This window comes from Myxocyprinus asiaticus, chromosome 33 (genome assembly GCF_019703515.2).
Source record: "Myxocyprinus asiaticus isolate MX2 ecotype Aquarium Trade chromosome 33, UBuf_Myxa_2, whole genome shotgun sequence".
NCBI lineage: Eukaryota > Metazoa > Chordata > Actinopteri > Cypriniformes > Catostomidae > Myxocyprinus > Myxocyprinus asiaticus.
This window is the reverse complement of record NC_059376.1, coordinates 14,559,398-14,581,094: the sequence shown is the minus strand read 5'-3', so window position 1 is coordinate 14,581,094 and position 21,697 is coordinate 14,559,398. Positions and strand designations below refer to the sequence as shown.

The 21,697-nt window shown below is 39.4% G+C and overlaps 1 protein-coding gene across 2 annotated transcripts in view; it reads left to right on the top strand.

The window, feature by feature from the left end:
- Positions 1–21,697, top strand: part of LOC127424523 (lysine-specific demethylase 5C-like) — a 39,131-nt gene that overhangs the window by 13,907 nt on the left and 3,527 nt on the right. For both annotated transcript variants that reach the window (XM_051669833.1, XM_051669835.1), the window contains 19 exons: positions 413–533; positions 974–1,224; positions 1,668–1,826; positions 2,104–2,223; positions 3,557–3,715; positions 3,813–3,994; positions 5,303–5,465; positions 5,885–6,004; positions 6,114–6,308; positions 11,314–11,495; positions 11,606–11,730; positions 11,896–12,128; positions 12,419–12,804; positions 12,919–13,057; positions 14,490–14,669; positions 17,473–17,595; positions 17,750–18,472; positions 20,423–20,474; positions 20,591–20,790. In XM_051669833.1, the coding sequence (XP_051525793.1) occupies positions 413–533; positions 974–1,224; positions 1,668–1,826; positions 2,104–2,223; positions 3,557–3,715; positions 3,813–3,994; positions 5,303–5,465; positions 5,885–6,004; positions 6,114–6,308; positions 11,314–11,495; positions 11,606–11,730; positions 11,896–12,128; positions 12,419–12,804; positions 12,919–13,057; positions 14,490–14,669; positions 17,473–17,595; positions 17,750–18,472; positions 20,423–20,474; positions 20,591–20,790 (3,813 nt within the window). The remainder of the gene's footprint in view (positions 1–412; positions 534–973; positions 1,225–1,667; positions 1,827–2,103; positions 2,224–3,556; positions 3,716–3,812; positions 3,995–5,302; positions 5,466–5,884; positions 6,005–6,113; positions 6,309–11,313; positions 11,496–11,605; positions 11,731–11,895; positions 12,129–12,418; positions 12,805–12,918; positions 13,058–14,489; positions 14,670–17,472; positions 17,596–17,749; positions 18,473–20,422; positions 20,475–20,590; positions 20,791–21,697) is intronic.

The window sequence follows — 21,697 nt, the reverse complement described above, 5'->3', positions numbered from 1 at the left end:
CTATACCATCGCTTGCGGCAATGTTGAGAATGCAATTCCTATTTGTGTTGAGTTAGGAATTACTTGCTGACACATTTGGGAATGCACATTTTTTAAAACCACTCACTCATTTCACAACTTGAAACACTGTCTTAAAAACATGGTACTTTTGGTGTGAAACTCAATGAAACAAATTATCGGTTAAAGTATCGCTGTTATTACACTTCCGTTATAGAAAAAAATAATTTTTAATTTTCTAGTTATCAGCAAATAATATATCGGCCACTGATATATATCAGAACTAGCTTTTTACTATGGGTCTAAATGATTAACATAGAGGAAAGAAAAACCCTCTCTGACAGCAGTCTTTGCATAGAAACAACATAACTTCTAATCCCATAGCTCACTTGTAAACATTCCCTGTGCCCACTAGCCGGAGCCTACAGAGGAAGACATAGAGAAGAACCCTGAGCTGAAAAAGCTTCAGATATACGGGGCTGGACCTAAAATGATGGGGCTTGGTCTTGTAGCTCGAGACAAGACGAGGAAGAAAGGTATGTGCTTGTAGGCTTTATACTGTATATTCTATATATATAAGGTTTACTGGGAGAAAGAATATTATTTTAAGATTTTTTTTTTATTTTTATAAACGTTACAATTACATGTTAAGAAGGTTTGATAATTGCACCAAAAATGATCTTATATATATGTATAAAACATATAACATTTTATAATGCACCATGTTAATTCATGCATATGACATGTTTTTAGGGCACTTTTTTCTGGCACATTTCAACACATTAAAATAAGTTATCAGTCTGAACATTTAGGTACCGTTACCTGTTAAATCAACATGTACTTTTAACTTGCAATAATTAAATTATAATAAAATGTCATTAAAATGGACATTTTTAGTCACTTTTGGTGGTATGTTTGTCCCAAGCCCTGGTTCATTTCTGATTCTGATTTGACCTAATAAAACCTCTTTCACCAGATGAACTGCAGTCAGTGCCACAGACTGTAATAGTGCGGGACAACACTGCCTGTGCATCTGTTAAGGAGGAAACGGGAGAGACACCAATCACAAAATTAGATCCAGACATTCTCCCACCACCCCCAAACCTCATTGTCAAAGAGGACGTTGATGATGACAAAAGTCACATAGGCGATCTAAATGACGGCAGAGATGAGCCTTGCACAAAGATGACCATGAGGCTCAGACGCAACCATAGTAACCCACAGATTGTAAGTATGGAACGCTGGGGCGTTATTACTCATTTGACATGCAAAGGGGTTAGCCAATCATAACAGAGGTAATTTGCATAATGAAATCTAAAGATACAATAACAAAATGGTCTGTTGATTTTATGGTTAGAGAGAGGGTGAAAAATGACCCTGTAAAAATAAAGACTTTTTTGGTGCAAGAAATCTTTACCAAACTTATAAATGCACTTCAGGTAATGGATAGCATAACAGTGTAGGAAATGTCCCCTTCAAAATGAACAGAGAAACTAAATAAAGTGCTTAAATTAGATTCACAATGTTAAACTCTTTCCAATCTTAAACCCAGCAGACTGAAAGGGTTCTGATACAGGTATTATTTCATCCCATGTAGCTTTTCTCCCAATAAAGATTTTGAAATGTACCAGAACTGTTTATTTTGCACATTTAACAGAATTGTATTTCAGGTGGACTCATTTGTATGTCGGATGTGTGGACGTGGAGACGAGGATGAGAAGTTGCTGCTCTGTGATGGTTGCGATGATAATTACCACACTTTCTGCCTGATACCTCCACTCACAGAACCACCCAAGGGCAATTGGCGTTGTCCCAAATGTATAGCGGAGGTGAGAAAGACAAGAAGGAAATAATTGTTTTTTTTTTTTATTCTGTAATGTTTATTCTACAGGATTACATTACATTGTGAAGATCAGTTGTGCACATTAAAAAGTAATTAAATCGTACTACAGTAGAGCTCTCTCAGTCAGCTCTGTCTGTGTGTTGTTTGACTATTGATCTATTTTTACTTCCTCAGGAGTTTGTAATGCATAAATACTGAAGTGTGGGTTTAATTGTATTTCTTAGTATAGTGATTACATTTAAATAAATGTGTTCTCTGTGTAGGAGTGTAAAAAGCCTGCAGAGGCGTTTGGTTTCGAGCAGGCCACGCGAGAGTATACGTTACAGAGCTTTGGTGAGATGGCCGACACCTTCAAAGCAGACTACTTCAACATGCCTGTCCATGTGAGTGTTTTTCCTGCCCTTACTCGACTGTGGGACCCCACATAAACTTATTTTAGAAATTCAGAGAAGCAAATTGGCACTTAATTGTGGTAAAAAGGCAAGAATTTTTTTCTGCTGATTTGGTTGGGCCAGTAGTTTCAGATTTGTACTTTCCCTGCCAATATCTTCACTGATCCCAACAGAAAAATTATAAATATGAATAATTTTGTCAACATATTTTGGTGTCAGAACTATTTATTTTTCATTCATACAACCAAAATTGCATGAATTTATTATGTTTTTAATTTACAATAAGAGCTCGAAAATATGCTTCTATAATGTAGCTGACATCTGTAAATGAACACACTTAAATGAGGTTTAATGAAAAATAAAGTTTCTTATTATTCACAAGATATGAAGTTGGAGACTCAATGTGTGTTCTGACGGCGCACATTTCCATTTAGTTGCATTTTATTTTTAATTTTTTCCCTTTTTCTCCCAATTTGGAATGGCCGATTCCCAATGTGCTTTTTTTTTTTTTAAGTCCTCGTGGTCACGTAGTGATTCGCCTCAGTCCGGGTGGTGGAGGACGAATCCCAGTCTGAGATTCCCTCCGCGTCTGAGATCGTCAACCCGCGCATCTCATCACATGGCTTGTTGAGCGCGTTGCCACGGAGACATAGCACGTGTGGAGGCTTTACGCCACCCTCCGCGGCATCCACGCTCAACTCACCACATACCCCACTGAGAACGAACCACATTATAGCGATCACGAGGAGGTTACCCCATGTGACTCTATCCTCCCTAGCAACCGGACCAATTTGGTTGCTTAGGAGACCTGGCTGGAGTCACTCAGCACACCCTGGGATTCGAACTAGCGAACTAGAGAACTCCAGGGGTGGTAGCCAGCGTCTTTACCACTGAGCTACCCAGGCCCCCTGTTTAGTCGCATTTTTTATTTTTTGCAAGCCCACGATTCATTTTAGGAAATGTGATTATCTAATCAAAATATGCATCGAAGTTAAGATAAAATATGGATGAATATTGTCAGTGATTTAGATACAGCCAATCCCCACGTTATTGTTTTTATTTCACCTTTAGAGGGCACTGTTATATGGTAGGAGTAAGGTGTTCTAATTGTAGAATCTTCCAGCGCTGGGCACAGAGGAACACGGAGGAATTAAAAAAAAACAAAAAAAAAAACCTATTGATCTATCCTATTAAGATGTTGTAAGAATGCAGCATGACAGTTCCGACAACTGACCAACAACTCTCTCAAACTGGCCCAGGGCCGATCTTATTGTTGAGCTGCTGTGTGTTTTGTCCTTTTGCTCATTTTCATGTGTGTTTCCAGATGGTTCCGACAGAGCTGGTGGAGAAAGAGTTCTGGAGATTGGTTAGTAGTATTGAAGAGGACGTAACCGTAGAGTATGGTGCAGACATTCACTCTAAAGAATTTGGTAGTGGTTTTCCTGTCAGCAATGGCAAGAGACAGTTAACGCATGAGGAAGAGGTAAATTATTGCTTGTTGTTTTGGAGACCTTTTTCCGTTTCATTCTTGCATATTTTCAGGCCATAAGAACAGGAGTCATTTTAACTTCTCATTGTAGGAATATGCCCACAGCGGCTGGAATCTGAACGTTATGCCAGTGTTGGAGCAGTCAGTATTGTGCCACATCAATGCAGATATCTCAGGCATGAAGGTGCCATGGCTGTATGTGGGGATGGTGTTCTCTGCTTTCTGCTGGCACATCGAAGACCACTGGAGTTACTCCATCAACTATTTACACTGGTAACATTACAATTTTTGACCAAACTAAAATTAGCGACTAAAAAACATATTGAGAGGAATAACAACCCTATTTAGCTGCAGTGTGCACATGGTCGTATTGCTTTCTATACACTTCATTATTGTATGATACAACTGCTTATAGTTTTGGTTAGTTTTTTCTTTACTAGATCTTTGGTGTATTTGTTTTTCCAAAAAATATATAGCACTCAACCTCTGTGGTCTTATTTTCATGATCACACTAGGCGCAGCACTACAGGCAATGACTGTGCGCTACATCTTATCCAATTTTCGTTAAAGTGCTAATTTGTAGCACAATTTCTGTGTTTGCGCTATCTGCAGGTGTATGAATGCAAACTGTGTCCATATTGTATGTTAAAGAAATGGCACAATGCGCATATTGCTATATTTCGGAGAAATAGGTCATTGCACCAAGACGTTTACGAAGCACGTCTAGTCTCGGCACAGTCTCTAGAGTCAGTTCCTGCATTGGCAGTTTGGTGATTCCACCAGCAGATGATATCAAAGAGCTATCGATCACTTTTAATACTAGCCATAATTTGTGTGTCAGTAGATCAATATGATTAATAACGAGTTTTATTTAAATAGCGGCTGTCTAATGCTCAAGGATGCTGTACAGAAATTAAACCCAAAACATTTAACAGAGTAACATATACTGTAACAAATATACATTACTAAACAATAAACATTGGCAGAGAAGTAAATTATATTTCAAGCAAGTGAGACACAAGCCAGCAGGATAAGAGCGAAAAGTCCCAAAGAGGCCAATAGAGAACATACAACACATACATTGCGTTCCAGAGTAGCACCTGCGACAAAAAGACAGCAGAGGATGCATTGCATACAGGCCATTTGCACTACCAGATTCTTATGAATGGGCTGTCTTCAGGAAATGGAATATATAATAAGATGCAGACAGTGGTGTAACCGGAGAAGAACCTCCTGAATTAAATTTCAGTTGACCCAATCCACTAGCGATTTGCATGCGTGATTTCGCCAACCCCCTTGTGCCTAGACTTGGTGCATGATAGCACAAAAATATCTAAACTTCATGGCCATGCTCACTGACTTTGTGCATTTGACGTATCGCGTAGTGCTCCGCTTAAGGCATATCACTCATAAAATAGGGCGCCTTCTGTGTCTTTTTCTTGAATAAAAGTTTTCACGCACCTTCTTAGCATGGAGTTATTTCCCTCAAATTTAGTCCAGGAAAAATATAAAATGTTTAATTACCACCCTTTGTGGATTGATTATATTAAAAGGAGATGATTTCACATGGTCTCTCTTTAGGGGTGAGCCCAAAACATGGTATGGTGTGCCATCATCTGCCGCAGAGAAGTTGGAGGAGGTGATGAAGAAACTCACACCTGAACTGTTTGAGTTCCAACCAGACCTGCTCCACCAGCTAGTCACCATCATGAACCCAAATATTCTCATGGCTCATGGAGTGCCGGTCTGTAACACTCACGCTCATTATCAATGCTGTTAACGTAATGTACCCTAGAGGAAACACCCTGTGAAATTTCTTTTTGTTAAATTAAATTGAGTTTCTATGATGCCTTTGTGTTGGCTTTATTTGACTTTTTGTTATGTGTCCTGAAAATACAGGGGCTGTTAAAGCCCGTAGCAGTTAGATGCGGAAAATGCAAACAGAAGCGTGTAATTTGTTTTGCAAATTTCTTTGCATTACATACACTATTCTAAATGTTATTTGTAAGGTTTTTCTTACAACTCATAGCTCTGTAAAGCCATGAAGAAATTTTGTTCCCTATAATCTTTTGTCATTTGTGTTTGCTTTGTAGTTTCAGACTGTGGATGTATAGCTATGGAGAACACAAATTTTAGTCAATTCATTTCTTTTATGATTGACAGGTGGTACGGACCAATCAGTGTGCTGGAGAGTTTGTCATCACTTTTCCACGAGCCTATCACAGTGGTTTCAATCAGGGATATAACTTTGCTGAAGCTGTCAACTTCTGCACTGCAGACTGGGTAAATACACCACACCCCCTTACACCTTAGATACACTTTAGATGCACTATGTAAGGCAGTTTGACAATGCACATTTACTGAGCTTGTGCTATCTCTCCCTCTGTGTCAGCTGCCCACTGGGCGATCTTGTATCGAGCATTACCGGCGGCTGAGGCGTTACTGTGTGTTTTCTCATGAGGAACTCACCTGCAAGATGGCGGCCTGCCCAGAGAAGCTGGATCTGAACTTGGCAGCAGCAACACACAGGGAAATGTTCATCATTGTACAGGAGGAGAGGAAACTGCGTAAAAGCCTACTGGAAAGGGTGAGAGAGGGAAATAAGTGTAAAGAGAGGTGGAAAACTTTGGTGCAATAGTGTGTGGCTGAAATATTTGGATAGTATGAAGAGTTGGAGTTAATAGGAGGAGTAATAAAGGGCAGATTAAAGCTACGTTCACTATGTAACGTTTGGCCTTCTTGCAGCTAAAGCATAGAACTGCAATTTACTTGCGGTAGAACACTGTTTTGGTTGTTACATGATCTGGGCTTTGGCTCTGCTCTTCTGCGTGGATGAATCTGATGTTTTGAGGAGAACCGGTGTAACCATGGTTACAGGTGATCAACTTACCAGTACGAATGTCACTATCAACAACAAAGCTAGCCCCCTCACCTCAAAAAAATCAATAATATAGAAATAGCGAAATAACGAAATTCCAAACAATATGTCTTATGAGCAGGTAAGTAGCTGTTCCGCTGTTGTTTTCAATTATATATAGTGTAACAAAAGTTAGGCAATGATGACATTAGACATAACGATTGCAAGTCATATCTCGAAATTGAAATCAAGCACTGCAGTACCACAATCCATAATAAAATGCCACATTAGAGTGGCTAACACTATCTAATGAACTACTGCAGTAACAGAGCTTATTTGCTAACTATCTGTCCAATAAAATGTCTTGCCTGTCGAACGAGAAATACTCCATCTCTGGGTCGGTTTTAAATCCTTTCAGATCTTTTGAGTTGTCGCCACCTCTGAAAAAGCCAAGCCGATGTTGATTCGAGTTTTATTACTGGCTCTATCGCTTTCTCTTTTTGTCTGCAGATTCTTTTCGGTTCGAGGTCTCTTTTAAAATGGGTCGGTGTTTCCCACAGGATTTTGTGAGACTGTGGTGGGTGGACCTCAGACCCTCTAAGGAGGTCCAGGGCATGGTCCCCTGGAAGAAAATTTTAAAGTTAAATGCATCAGTCTAGTGCACTTTGACAGCAAAATTATGAGACTAGATCTATGAAGAACTTTGTGCTCTTGTAAACAATTTTGTGCTCTAGTAGTAATTTAAACACATTGGTTGTATAGATATGAATGGTGATGACATACCCACAAAGCATGGTAAACAAGACGGAGTTTAAAGCAGCTCAAAATTACTCTGACCTACTGCCCCTTTCTCTGCTGTCAAAATCACCTGCTGTCCCTTCCTCAGGGGAGGCTGTCTCCCCTGTTGCCCCTATGGGAAGTATCTGCCCTGCTGCCCCTCTCTGAATGTCTGTCCCTCTGTGAGAGTCAGCTGAGGCTGTCTCTCCTGCTGCCCCTATGGGAAGTGCCTGCCCTGCTGCCCCTCTCTGAATATCTGTCCCTCTATGAGAGTCAGCTGAGGCTGTCTCTCCTGCTTCCCCTGCTGTCTCTTCTGCTACCTGGAGAAGCTGTCTCTTCTGCTACAAAGAAACAAGTAATGTTAAAATTCCACTGTTACTCCAGTTTATTTCTTGACAAAAGCCTATGAATAATCTGTTTGGCTATTGACTTGTCATCTAGCTGTGCTAGCTATCCTAGCTAGCTACCTCTGTAGCATTTTCTTTCTCATATGGTGGTGGATTTCGCTCTCTCTTCTTGAAATATTTAAAAATGCTCATGATCTGAAAATCAAAGGTACAAACATTAAGCTTAAAACAGTAGCGTTACTTCAACTTGATTAGTTTACCTTACAAATAGCGTAACGTTACATGATGAGTCAACTTGCTCCTTGGATGCTGAAAATAGTCATGTTGACAGAGCCGCTGGTAATAACGTTAACATTAGATAATTAGCTAACGTTAGCTAGCTAGATATAACGTAACTTACGTTATACATTGTTTTTCATGACAAGCAGCCGGATATGTCAGTCGATATAAGCGAGGAGACTGACCGCTAACATCCTTAGCTAACGTTAACATTACCTAACTTAGCTAATGTTAGATTAACATTAATTATCAGTGGTAACTTCTGCAGTAACATTATCTGTTTGCTGTCGTACATTGCAGGGCTTGACATTAAGCATTGTCAGGTGCCTGTCCTCATTCACTTGTCCGGAGAAAAAAAAGGACATTCAAGTTACATGCGCAAGTAACGTCAAAGTTTCTGTTTTATGTTTCCTAAAATTATGACTAATGCCCAACCTAATAGTGTACCTATGCAATCAACTCGATTCTCTGCGACAGAAATGTAAACTACACTCGGTAGGGGAGGAGGCTATTGTTATATGGTAATTATTTTATGTCACATGTGGTAGTTAAAGAAAAGGGCTGACTGACTGGGAGTGAGATGCTTTGCCGAAGCAATGGCGCAAAACACAAAGTTAGAGATCTTTAATGTTATTATGAGAAGTGTAAAAATATATTTGGTTCATTATGAAATGTGTGGGCCACCACAGTCTAGGTAATTAATGGGAAACACTGCAGGTAATTTCCCAGAGGGTTGCCTTTTTGAATGATCTATGGTTAATGTTGCTTATTTGTTGTGGCTACAAGCTGTCAGCTTCATACTACCACCACTCCTATCACCGCATATATACACGAGCTGTAGTAGCTAGCTGGACCTTCTTTTCTTTATTTATGGACATGACGTAATTTTTCAGTGTGAGAGTGAATTTGCACTGCGTTTACAGTTTATTGTACTATATTAAACTGTATATAATGCTTAATGTATAATAATGCTAAGGGGTCCTGATAATTAATAGTCCTCCCAATAATGCCAAATGTAATGTCTATCACTAGTTATGCTATGGCAAACATTATTTTACTGGATAAACATACACATATTTTTGAAAAGAATAGTTTAGAAACATGTAATCAGTGAAAATGCTATTCTGAAACCTACAATATTAATTTAAAATGCTTAAAATATAATCATTGACAGTGTACAAGCATATGTATCTAAACAATTACAGTTGAAGTTAGAGGTTTACATACAACTTAGCCATATACATTTAAACTCGTTTCTCACAATTCCTGACATTTAATTGTAGAAAACATTCCCTGTCTTAGGTCAATTAGGATCACTACTGTATTTTAAGAATGTGAAATGTCAGAATATAATAGTAGAGAGAATTATTTATTTCAGCTTTTATTTATTTCATCACATTCCCAGTGGGCCAGAAGTTTACATACACTTTGTTAGTATTTGGTAGCATTGCCTTTAAATTGTTTAACTTGGGTCAAACGTTTTGGGTAGCCTTCCACAAGCTTCTCATGGTAAGTTGCTGGAATTTTGGTCCATTCCTCCAGACAGAACTGGTGTAACTGAGTCAGGTTTGTAAGTCTCCTTGCTTGCACATGCTTTTTCAGTTCTGCCCACAAATTTTCTGTTGGATTGAGCTTTGTGATAACCACTCCAATACCTTGACTTTGTCCTTAAGCTATTTTGCCACAACTTTGGAGGTATGCTTGGGGTCTTTGTCCATTTGGAAGACCCATTTGCGACCAACCTTTAACTTCCTGGCTGATATCTTGAGATGTTGCTTCAATATATCCACATAATTTTCCTTCCTCATGATGCCATCTATTTTGTGAAGTGCACCAGTCCCTTCTGCAGCAAAGCACCCCCACAACATGAGGCTGCCATCCCCATGCTTCATGATTGGGATGGTGTTCTTCGGCTTGCAAACCTCACCCTTTTTCCTCCAAACATAATGATGGTAATTATGGCTATTTTGTTTCATCAGACCAGAGGACATTTTTCCAGAAAGTATGATTTTTGTCCCCATGTGCACTTAGTAACTGTAGTCTGGCTTTTTATTGCGGTTTTTGAGCAGTGGCTTCTTCCTTGCTGAGTAGCCTTTCAGGTTATGTCAATATAGGACTTGTTTTACTGTGGATATAGATACTTGTCTACCTGTTTCCTCCAGCATCTTCACAGGGTCCTTTGCTGTTGTTCTGGGTTTGATTTAAACTTTTCGCACCAAACTTAGATCATCTCAAGGAGACAGAATGCGTCACCTTCCTTAGCGTTATGATGGCTGCACGGTCCCATGGTGTTTATACTTGCATACTATTGTTTGTACAGATGAACGTGGTACCTTCAGGCATTTGGAAATTGCTCCCAAGGATGAGCCAGACTTGTGGAGGTCCACAGTTTTTTTTTTTTCTGAGGTCTTGGATGATTTCTTTTGATTTTCCCATGATGTCAAATAGGCACAGAGTTTGAAGGTAGGCCTTAAAATACATCCGCAGGTACACATCCAGTTGACGCCAATTAGACTATCAGAAGCTAATTGCCTAAAGGCTTGACATCATTTTCTGGAATTTTCCAAGCTGCTTAAAGGCACAGTTAACTTATTGTATGTAAACTTCTGGCCCACTGAAATTGTGATAGTTTCACTTTTAATTGACTATCTGTCTGTAAACAGTTGTTGGAAAAATTACTTGTCATGCACGAAGTAGATGTCCTAAATGACTTAGTAAAACTATAGTTTGTTAATATGAAATTTCAGAGTGGTTAAAATTTTTTTTAATGACTTCAACCTAAGTGTATGTAAACTTCTGACTTCAACTGTATGTGTTTTTCAGTGGGGCAGAATTATAAATATTTCTATTTTGGCTTAACCATTGCCCTCTGCTGGGCAGATTTTTTTGTCCCACTCCATCCCCGATGGATCATTTTACTTTATGATAAACAGTACTTTTTGTTAAGTTTTACAAGTAAAGGAACTGTTTTGCAAATGTCCTGAAAGACAAAAATTATAATAAAATCAACTTTTTATTATTCAGGCTTTGTTCATATTCTTGTGAGAGTGTAGAATTGTGAATTCAGTACTGTAAATCAAACCAAATCCTTGTTATAATATTTTAATAAAATTCAGGAAATAAAATTTCTGTTTTATCCTATTAATCAAAGAAATAATAAAATTAATCGATTATCAATATAATCTTTAGTTGCAGCCCTATTGTAAACACGTTTACTACTGTAAATTGGCTTAAAGTGGTGCACATATCCGATTATTCGTTAATGAAATTCGATATAGTCAGTTTTTGAAATGCTGATTGGCTGTATTTTGTACTATGATGTCGTCTCTCAGGGCATTAAGGAAGCTGAAAGGGAAGCCTTCGAGTTACTGCCTGATGATGAGAGGCAATGTGACAAGTGCAAGACCACCTGCTTCCTGTCAGCTCTGGCATGCTCAAACTGCCAGGAGCGCCTCGTCTGCCTCTACCATGCCCAGGACCTCTGCTCCTGCCCCACCGAAAAACTCTACCTCAGGTAAACCAATACTGCATGTCTGCACCTGTTCGTCTATGCTCTCTTAGGATGTTCATGGTCAAGAGTTTTCAGTGGGAAGTGTCTTTGACTTCTGACCCTCTTCTGTACAGGTATCGCTATACTCTGGATGAGCTCTTGGCCATGCTGCATCGGCTGAAAGTTCGCGCTGAATCTTTTGACTCGTGGGCCAACCGAGTAAAGGAAGCCCTTGAGCAGGAAGAAGGCAACAAAATAGGTAACGGCATTCTCACAATCCCTGTATTTGTGAACCGTTCTCGTATCAACTCTTTTAAGAAATGCCAGTTTGATTAGACAGCTTTTTGTGATTTATAATAAAAGGAAATCATCCACCGAAAGCCCAAATGGATGATTTTGTTCAAAAAATGCCCTTTCTCATTAGGCATTAAAGATCTGGAGGTTTTGAAAGAAGAGGCAGCGGAGAAGAAGTTCCCCAATAATGAGCTGCTCCAGCGCCTCAACACCGTCCTCACAGACATTCACAAGTGTCAGAGCAGAAGCACTGAGCTCCTCAGCAATAGCCAGAACAGCAGAATGAGTCTGGTGGAGCTGAGGACTCTGGTGGAGACCATGCAGAACCTGCCCTGTGTTATGACAATGCTGGAGGAGGTGCAGGTAGGAAGGGGAAGGTGGGGGGGGGTGGATTTATCCCTTCATAACACTGTGTCCTAACCAGGTACAGCACAACAAATTCTCTCCGTGTTTTTGTCATAAAGCCTGATGAAACATTTTGTCATTCTTTTGGATTCTACTTCTCCTGTTTCACTTGATAGCCCTGCCCACATTGAAATCTCATTGGTACCTCTCCACATTATTGTATTTTATGCATTGTAAATGTTTGCAGAGTCTTCAATTTAAGTGTGGCTGGCAGTGTTAAAATCCAACCACTTTCCCTCCTCCTCCAGGCTGTGTTGCAGAAGATAGAGGAGTTTGATTCCCGTGCACAAGTTCTCGTCAACAGCACCAAGGGCGAGTGGAGGCAGGACTCTCCTCTACCTGTGGCTTCAGAGATCCAGGCCCTGCTGGATGAGGGAGCATCTCTGCAGGTTGTTGCCCCAGCATGTGAGCTCCTGCGTGGGCTGCAGGAGCAGGCACGCTGGCTGGGAGAGGTCAGGCGGACGTTGGGGCCAGAGGGGGGTGAGGTGACTCTGGCTGTGCTGAGGAACTTGATGGAGGCGGGTTGTAACGTACCGCAGAGTCTGTCAGTGGAGACTGCCATGGCTGAACTGCAAGAGCTGCTGACTATAGCAGAGCGCTGGGAGGAAAAGGCCCAGATATGTCTGGAGGACAGGTGAGATAATTATATGGAATGGAATAAGGCACTCTGGTAATACAAAGTTTTCAATCTCCTAATCTCATTGTCTTTTTTCACCCATTCTCTTAATCTGTTTTTCTGTGTGAACAGGCAGAAACATCATCTCTCTACACTGGAGGCCATTGTGAACGAGGCCCAGCTCATACCAGTGCAGCTGCCTAACATCCTGTCCCTGCAGGCTTGCCTGAGCAGAGCCCGTGCTTGGGTCACTGACCTGGAGGAAATCCAGGTAAGAACATCTTAATAATCAAGTGAAACACATGTCTATAAAGACAAACTAGAATTATTTTGACAAACTATTTTAAAGACAATTTTTCTAATTATTATTCATGCAGCTTATACAGCCTCATGTTAATTGAGATGCTACTAAAAATACTTGTTTGAATATTCTGTAAAAACCTGAAAGTTAAAAATGGAAAACACTTTGTTTTCGCTTTTAATTTATTTGGTGGTATTACCGAACTGTTGGCAAACAACAACATAAGATTTTGGTCATATTGCTCACCCCTATTACAAATATGAGTAATCTTATATCACAATAACGATATATATCAGGATATAATTAAAAAAAAATCTGGAAAATCCAATTATTGTAATGCCTATTTTTGGATAATGCAGACAGTGAATTAAATACTTTATAATAGAAAGCCACTTCCTCTTATATAGTGCTGTGAAAAAGTGATTTCTTCCTGATTTCTTCTGTTTTTGTGTATATTTCATACTAAATTGTTTCAAAAATTCAAACAAAATCTAACAAAACAAAGGCAATCTGAGTAAACACAAAATACAGTTTTTAAATTATAATGTTATTTATTGGAGCAAAAAATACTTTTTCACAGTACTGCATATGTTTTTCTTTATTTGGAACCTGACAAGCATAGTCCAAACACTCAACTTGGTTTTAAATCAACCCTACCATAAATTTAAGGCAAGCCTGGCCGGTTTGTTTCCTAATATCAAACATCATTCAAACATAATTTTAGTAAGGGCGATGATGTGTAGTTTAAAAACCCTTTATTTTGGTGCATGACACAGTTTTGTAGCTGTTTTCCTTGTCAGTGTTAGTTAGAATGTCGGGTTGTCTAGCCATTTTTGATGTCTCTGGAGCAAAAATAAGGGAAAGCCTCCTAGACTCCCGCGCACTTACGCGCTTAAGAGAGCGCACGATACTACGTGAAACAGATGCGGGTGTCAGATGAGAAGCATATTAAGTGCTTATGAAGCGCTGAACATGAGATGAATGTCATTGAATTTGCTTCGGTGGCCCGAAATTTTCAATGTCAGAAAAACCCTGTCCATATTTCTTCAATTCTCTCAGTCTCTTGTGAAGCCCTGCCCACTGATAGATACACTCATGCTGTGCACATGGATATTTACATATTAAAATCAATGTAACAATCTCTGTCGGTTGACACTTTCTATCATCATATCGCCCAGCCCTAATATATAATTTATAGTAGCAGTTCACTTATTGATTGCATTCAGGTCTACCATAAACCATACTGCTGTTTACATGAACTGAACCTCAGACAACCCCTGAGTGTTTGAGTGTGGTTAGTCAATCCCAACTTTATAGTCAAACAAACATGTGCCTTTAGTGTGTAAGCAAAAGTTCTGTAATAAACGTGTAATCTGTATTACATGTTTCTGTCTCTGGGCAGAATGGCGAACACTACCCGTGTCTGGATGATCTGGAGGGTTTGGTGGCCATCGGACGGGACCTGCCAGTGAAGATGGAGGAGCTGAAACAGCTGGAGCTGCAGGTGGCCAGTGCTCACTCCTGGAGAGAGAAGGCCAGCAAAACCTTCCTCAAGAAAAATAGCCAGCACAGTTTGCTGGAGGTGAGGAGACTGATGCTTCTAAGGATGCGTTTTTGCTTTAAATAAAGCTAGACTCAGTTTAACGTATGGGTGCAGAGCAAGTTCTTTTTAAAGGGTTAATTCACCCAAAAATGAAATTCTCTCATCATTTCAGATGTAAATGTCTTTTATCAGTAAAATAGAAAAATATCCCAGCCCTGTAGGTCCTTAAAATGCAAGTGGATGGTGATCAGATCAGATAGTCAGCATAAACGTCATCCAAATGACAAATTAATGTTTTCTAAAGTGATATGATCACTTTTGCGTGGAAAAAGATCTATATTTAAGTACCTTTTGTCTATAATCCATCACTTATGGTCAGCAGCTGTATGCGCATGACAATCGCATTAGCATGTTAAACACATGAGAAATGACGCACTCAGAAGAGCTGCACTGTTTACAAGTGAGTAGGAGGAATGCTGTACAGAAGCTTTGTTGATTTTGGTTTAGATCTGTATTTGTATCTGTTTGTTTACTCAGAATGGTGCTTTTGTGTGCTTATCCTGGATGTCTCAACCGACAGAAAAACGTGAGATTACGTCGTAACATGCCAAAACGAATACGTCTCGCGAGAGACCGCGTGATCTCAGCCCTCTTGTGACGTGAACGTGCATACTGCTGCTGACCGGAAGCAATGGTTTAGAGTTTAAAAAATACTTCAATATTGATCTTTTTTGCACCAAAAGTGATCATATCGCTTTAGAAGACATTAACCACTGGAGTCGTATGGAAGACGTTTATACTTACTGACTGTAAATTTTGAAGCTTTAAAATCTGATCACCATCCACTATATTCCACACACAAGATATTTCTGTTTTTCTTCAAATGTGTTCTGATGATTAAAGAAAGTCATACACATCTGGGATATCATGAGGGTGAGTAAATGATGGGAAAATTTCATTGTTGGGTTAACTATCCCTTTAACCTTACACGGCGTCTTAAAAATACAGGTGTACTGTATTTACTGTAAAACAACAGTATGTACAAAGATGTAACGGTACATGTCGCATTTTTACATTGAAAAATAAATGACAAACAGTGTAGATGCATGCAACACCGTGTTCTGTTTGAACAGCCCCTAATATCTTAATAGGGAAGAGAGTCATAAGGAATTTAATGATTTTACTTCTGATTCCAACTTCACTTATGTTAGATTTCTTAAACTTCCTCAAAACAATTGTTAATGGAATTAATGTTTTAACATATTGTTTGTACAACAATTCTAATTGCACTTACTGCATTTAAAACAGAAAAGATGGTACGCCATATCAATGGCAACATTTAAGGTGGCTCTGATGTATATATTGCATATTTCACTACTGTTCCATCAGCATTGGCAAAAGAATGTAGGTGTTCCAGAACCGTTAAGTTGTTTTATTTTTTCACAAAACAGATACAAATGTCATGAAAATCAGTTGATATAAACATACATACAACAGTTAGTTCCGGTCCTCGAATCTGATTGGAGGAGAGATGTTCCATGAGTATTGATGGTCTCACACCATCATCACTCAGACGCTTCACTGTGTGTAGCACTCCGCTTGTGTTAGTGCCATTCTAAACTAAAGTGTAAGAGCAGTGCAGATGTGTTAAGAGCTACTGTATACGTGTCTCTTTACATGTATTTTTTTTTTTACATTACATATGTTAGCCAGCAGGTGGAGGCAAAAGATCATTTTTGTGTGTAATATGAGCCAGTTAGGTGATGTGAAGTCAGCGTCGGTCAGTGTTTACATACAACAGCACTACATGATCGCTTATATTACTACTACACTACTAAAACTAGGAAATAGCTTTAAACAGCTTTAAACTAACAACTTCAGCATTACGGCTCATCACAGCTGAGAGACAAAACAGACTGATTAATTACACAAACTCACGGCGCTTAACTCTTACGAACTTTCCACATTGGAGAGGACGTCCTGTTTAAAATGCCGGAGGAGATTGCAGTTTCTATAGTAAATGACTCTTGCACACCGGCTACCGCAAAATAGGGAGAAATACCCCCGCTTGGATGGCTATTTTTCCACTGAGAAAGCTGATCTTCAGAAAGCTGACAGCATCTCTGCTTGGGTGTGGCAACAGGTGATCGCACACGCTCCGTCTCTCTCGCGCTCTCTCTCTCACACACACACACACACCCATCCATCCATCCTTGTTTATCCAATAACTTGTTAGAAACAGCACAAGCCGTGATACTATTTCTGAAGTGACATTTTTGAATTATTAATGACACCTGTGGCCGTTAAGTGCAGCCAGCTACATGAAAAATTTTACATATTGCACCTTTAATATAGAAGGGTAGCACTTTATTTTACAGTACTGTTCTACATTTATTTACTATATAATTACAACAACAACAGTAATTACTAGGTACTAAACCTAACCCTAACCTTAACCCATATTAAGTACATGTAGTTACCTAATATTACTCAGTACTTTCTTGGGTAAGTACACATACTGTAAAATAAAGTGCAGCCAAAGAAAGCTTATGACTGTTGGGTTCCGAGTACTTTAAGTTTTAACATTAATTTATCATGCTGTTGTAGCTGTGGTATTGCAGTTAGTGCATGTGTTTCAACACCAAAAGCTGTGGTGCTTATATGGGCAATGCAAGTTTAAGTCTGGTGCCATTTCTTGATCCCATTCCCATTATTTCCTTTCCTCTCGATCCTATCCCTATTAATAACAAATGACAAAATGACAAATTACTACAACCCCCGTTTTTTAGAAAGAGGATGTGTGTTCCACTATAAGTTGCTTTTTGTTTCGTTTTGTTTGAAGGTGTTGTGTCCTTGTGTGGAGAAAAGCAAGAAGCGGGAGGAGAACTCATTGGGCACAGTATCAGACTCTGACGTCAATGTGTTAGGCCTCACTGCTCAGGACCTCCGTGACCCAGGAGCTATCGTGAGTTTACGCAGACTGAACTGTCTAATGTTTAATCTGTTCATCAGCTTTTCACTGTGTACAGACTTCATATTAGCATTTTGTATCTGATATATCAGACTCTGTGCCTTTTTTTTATTTTGCAAGTTTATGTGGCTTATTTCCTCTTCACAAGGTGACGACATTCAAAGAGGGAGAGCGTCTGGAGAAAGAGGCCCTCCTCCGCTTGCAGCAGATCAATTTAGCTAAACCTGGCCTGGAAAAAGAAACGAGGGATGAACACAATGAAACACCCCTCAACTCAGCCGGCCCCAAGCTGCAGAATGGTAGCTCCTCCCCTTCCCTCACGTCAAGCCAAACAGTGTGCATGTGCGGTGGCCTGCCCCGCCCTTTGCTTCATCGGTGTCACCTGTGTAAAGACTGGTTCCATGGAGAGTGTGTACCCTTTCCACCACTGCTGGGCTCTTCTGACACACACCTAACCAAACCCCTCTGCTGGTGGGACTGGAACACGCGTTTCCTTTGTCCGCGCTGCCAGCGGTCCCGGCGGCCACGGCTGGAAACTATTCTAGCATTATTGGTGGCGCTGCAGAGATTACCTGTACGGCTGCCAGAGGGAGAGGCGTTACAGTGTTTAACAGAAAGAGCCATCAACTGGCAGGGCCGAGCCAAACAGGCACTGGACACTCCAGAAGTGCAGGGGGTGCTAGAGAGACTGGAACAATTAAAGGAGGAAATGCAGAGTATAAAAGAGGAAGAACAGGATGACAAAAAGAAATGGAATGGTGATACTGTAATTGTGCTATCTGACTCAGAGGAAACAGAAGATGGTGTTATTGATCTGACGGAGGATGCAAACTCCCCTAAAAAGAGTGAAAAGACTGAAAATGGTACACAGGTGAGGAGGTGCAGTTGTGGTGTTTTGTATAATGAGGGAGAACCCTGCAGTACAACAGCTCTTCTAAACCCTAGTGAGCTGCCTGTTTGTGTACTGCCTAGATAGGCAGCTGCCCTCTAAGACGGCATACTATCTGAAATGGAATCTCGTAAGTGATTGATTTGGAATGCTCTACATATGCAGCAACTATGTGCAGCTCACAAACGGTCATGGAAAACCTGGATATGTCAGTGAGTTTTAAAATGGTGTTCAAAGATCAGTTTGAATGGTTTGAGCAATTTGATCCGAATCAGTCATTTTTAAAATCCAGAAATCATGAATGACTGGAAAAGTAATGGAAATTTGTCAAAGTTTGGGAACACTGACAAATAGTGCTTCTCATGTGAAGTGCACAGGAGACTCGACTCAGTTGATTCCATTAGAGTTTGACATTTGCCAATGTTGTTAAGGTAAAATCTTAAAAGGATAGTTCACCCAAAAATTTTTATTCTTTCATCATTTACTCACCCTCATGCCGTATCAGATGTGTAAGATTTTCTTTCATCAGCAGAACACAAAGATGTTTAGAAGAATATTTCAGTTCTGTAGGTCCATACAATGCAAGTGAATGGTGATCAGACCTTTGTAGTTCCAAAAATCACATAATAGGAACAGAGAAGTAATCCACGAGACTCCAGTGGTTAAAGCCGTGTTTTCAGAAGCAATATAATAGGTGTATAATAGATCAAAATGCAAGTCCTTTTTTACAATAAATATTAACTTTCACTTTTACATCTGAAAATCACATGTGGTGCCTGTTTAGTTTCACTTTCACATTAGAAAAAGGACTTAAATAATGTTCTGTTTCTCACCCACACCTATCATAACACTTCTGAAGACATGGATTTAACCACTGGAGTCATATGGATTATTTTTATGTTTCCTTTATGTGATCTTTGGAGCAACAAATGTCTGATTACCATTCACCTGCATTGTATGGACCTACAGAGATTAAATATTCTTCTAAAAATATTTGTGTGCTGCTGAAGAACGAAAGTCATACACATCTGGGATGGCATGAGGGTGAGTAAATGATGAGAGAATTTTCATTTTTGGCTGAAACTGAAAATTCTGGACACACTTTACCGAAACTGAAAAGCGTTAATGATTTTAAATTAGACTTTGTTTGAACAAATTGTAATTTTTTCTGTAACTACACATTTCAGGATAAAATAGAGTAGACAGAGAAGAATTACCTAAGACTATTAAGAAAACCTTTGTTAACTACTCTGATGGATAACAGTAATTCCAGTGAAAGTCTTCATTGAACATGAAGACTTTTTTTTCCACATTCAATGTGGATCTGGAATGTAGAATGATGGATTCCGATCCGAATCATAAGGACTGCTTATTGGTGCTTTTATGCTTCTTTAATGCTTCTTTAATATTATAGCTTGGGAGTAATGACCTTGACACACAATAACATATTATCGGAGCACTGGAAAACGCTCTTTATTCATTCGTTAATGACCAAGAGAGTGATCACTTCATTTCTAGGAATGTGGACTTTAATGTCCAACATAAACTATGCCTTTTCAGCTAAGGTTTTCTGCTTTTTTTTTTTTTTTTTTTTTTTTTTTGCTCTATTGGCCGAAACCCAAAAATAGCATTTTATGCCATTTTCGGCCCAAAATCTTCAGCAGCCGAAATTCCGGTGCATCCCTACTAGTACTAAAATAAAATAAAAAACATATCACATTCCAATATTGTGGAATTTTTTTTTTTATTAATGCTCACCTTTAGAACAGCCTTTGCATCAGGAGCGCAGTTTTGATGCCTTAAAAAGGGCTCACTTGGTTTTGGAACGGAGCTAATTTACAAAGGCAGCTTATTAAATAGGAGACCAAGTATTTGTACATTCATGATGATTTTGCTTGCTTTTGTAAACCGTCATTTTGTCTTCCTGTGCAGTCTGGCTGTGAGAATGGAATCACAAGAAAGCCAAGTCCTCATGACGTTTCCGGTTAGTTCCTTCTGTCATTGATCAGCCTCCCTAATTTGAGTTGTAATAAAGCTGTTTAAAATTGAAAACGCTCTTTATAACCTGGTTTTCTATCCTTGGCTGTTCTCTCTTGTCAGGGCTGGAGTCTCTGCTGTCGTTAGTGCCATCTCTTAAAGGGCCAGTGATCGAGCTGACCCCGTCCACCAGAACACAGTTGGAGGAGCTTCAGCTAGAGGGAGACCTGCTGGAGGTCATGCTCGATCAGACACAAACCATTTACCGGATCCTACAGGCGGCATCACAGCCACCTCAAGATGCCCTGCACACGCTAATACAGGTGAGGGTAGAAGAGTTTACGGTTACCATATTACAAATAAGTTTCACGATTCCTCTAGTTAGTTGATAATCTCTTGAAATAGTGCTAAGATGCTGCTTTCTCATGTCGCAAAATAGTAGGGCTATCAATTTAAAATGTTAATTTAGTGTGATTAATTCTATAAAAAATACTGTTAAAAAAATTTATCATGCCTCCTGACCTGTACATAAAAAAAAAAGTACGTGTTTTCCTAACATCAAAACATTTCAAGCTTGAATTACATGCAACTGTGTTGCTACAAGCCATGTCAGCAGGGGGCAGTCAGCATGCCTCAACAACCCTCACAAGCAGCGCAGTCATAGAATGAGAGTCGGTCACCCGACACGTTCTTGACAACTGTTTGAAAGCACAACAAAATGCAGGGATCTCGAGATGTGATTTTTTTTTTTTTTTTTTTTTTACATTTTCAACTACTTTTAACTTGACAGCATCCAAAAAAACATGGTAATAATAGTGCTGAAAACCAGTGAAATGCTCAAAACAGCCATCTAATGCACATGTGCATAAACCAACAATTAAAAATAGCACAGACAAAATGCAAGAAAGTGTCCTGTGAGAACATGACAGATTGACAAACTCAGTTGCAAAAAGCATTGCTGTCGATTGTGGGCCTTTTCAATGATTACTAATAAAACAAAAAATATATTGACTTCTAATGCCTTTTTGTGTTTTCTTGTCAATGCTTTACTCATTTGCCACAATAATGCAATATATTTAAATCAGAATATCTATCTATCTATCTACAGTTGAAGTCAGAAGTTTACATACACTTAGGTTGTCAAACTCACTTTATAACCACTCCATAGATTTCATATTAGCAAACTATAGTTTTGCAAGTCGTTTAGGACATCTACTTTGTGCATGACAT